This window comes from Acanthamoeba castellanii (assembly GCF_000313135.1).
Source record: "Acanthamoeba castellanii str. Neff unplaced genomic scaffold scf7180000084739, whole genome shotgun sequence".
In the NCBI taxonomy this organism is placed as follows: domain Eukaryota; phylum Discosea; order Longamoebia; family Acanthamoebidae; genus Acanthamoeba; species Acanthamoeba castellanii.
In genome coordinates, this window is record NW_004457677.1 from 71115 (window position 1) to 72300 (window position 1186).

General features: G+C 53.9%; 1 protein-coding gene across 1 annotated transcript; it reads left to right on the forward strand.

Annotated features, from left to right (window-relative positions):
* Positions 1-37: 37 nt before the first annotated feature.
* ACA1_170100 lies at positions 38-1186 on the forward strand (the record flags this gene model as incomplete). Its single annotated transcript, XM_004353924.1, has 5 exons — positions 38-217; positions 306-406; positions 494-603; positions 731-1009; positions 1074-1186. Coding segments are annotated over 5 exons (783 nt in total), but the record flags the coding sequence as incomplete, so codon positions are not given.

The following is a 1186-nucleotide window of genomic DNA, read 5'->3' on the forward strand; positions in this document are numbered from 1 at the left end:
ATACAATCATCGACAGCACAACTCACATAGCACACACGCTCTCTGCCTCCAGCCCCACATCATCTGCGCGACGCCCGGTCGTCTCCTGTTCCATCTTCAAAACACCAAGGGCTTCTCGCTCAAGAGCCTCAAGTACCTCGTGCTCGACGAAGCCGACCGCCTGCTCAACATGGACTACGAGGAGGAAATCGATCAAATCTTGGCCTGTCTGCCCAAGGTCCTTTCTATCCTCTGTGTGTTGTGTGTGTGTTGTGTGTGGTGTCCTCGCACGGGGTGTGGGCTAACATTCTCGCTGTGTGCAATAGGAGCGCCACACGTATCTGTTCTCGGCAACGATGACCAGCAAGGTCAAGAAGCTCGAACGCGCCTCGCTCGCGAATCCCGTCAAGATCTCCGTCTCCTCCAAGTATGGCCATCACCCACCCACCCACGAAAGCTCCATCCAGCGTGCGCCTAACCACAAAACAAAACAAACCATGACACCGACGCGTAGGTATTCGACTGTGGACACTCTTCTTCAAAACTACGTCTTTGTGCCGGAGAAGTTCAAGGACTGCTACTTGGTCTACCTCTTGAACGAATTCGTAGGCAACTCCATCATTGGTACGGCCGAGCACACTCACGAGTTTTTTATATATTTATTTAATACTGGACAAAGCGCTCACGCTCGCTCTTTCCCTTCTTTCTTTTCTTTTCTTTTCTCTATTTATTTATTTTAATGGTGGTCCAGTCTTCGTGGCCACGTGTAACACTGCACAGCGTGTGGCGCTGATGCTGCGAAATCTGGGCTTCGAGGCTCTCCCGATTCACGGCAAGATGTCCCAGTCCAGGCGCATCGGCTCGCTCAACACCTTCAAGACGGGTGACCGCAACATCCTGCTGGCGACCGACGTGGCGAGCAGAGGTCTCGATATCCCCTCCGTCGATCTCATCATCAACTACGACATCCCGCTCAACCCCAAGGACTACATTCACCGAGTCGGAAGAACCGCGCGAGCCCAGAGGGCCGGTACCGTCTCACTCATCCTGTGTACGCACTCAGCACTTTCTGACACACACGACACACAACGAAGGTCGTGCGGTGTCGGTGGTGACCCAGTACGACATCGAGTTCTTCCAGAAGATCGAGCAGCTGACGGGCCTCAAGACTGGAGATGTTCCCTACGGAGCGGGAGCACGTGATGCT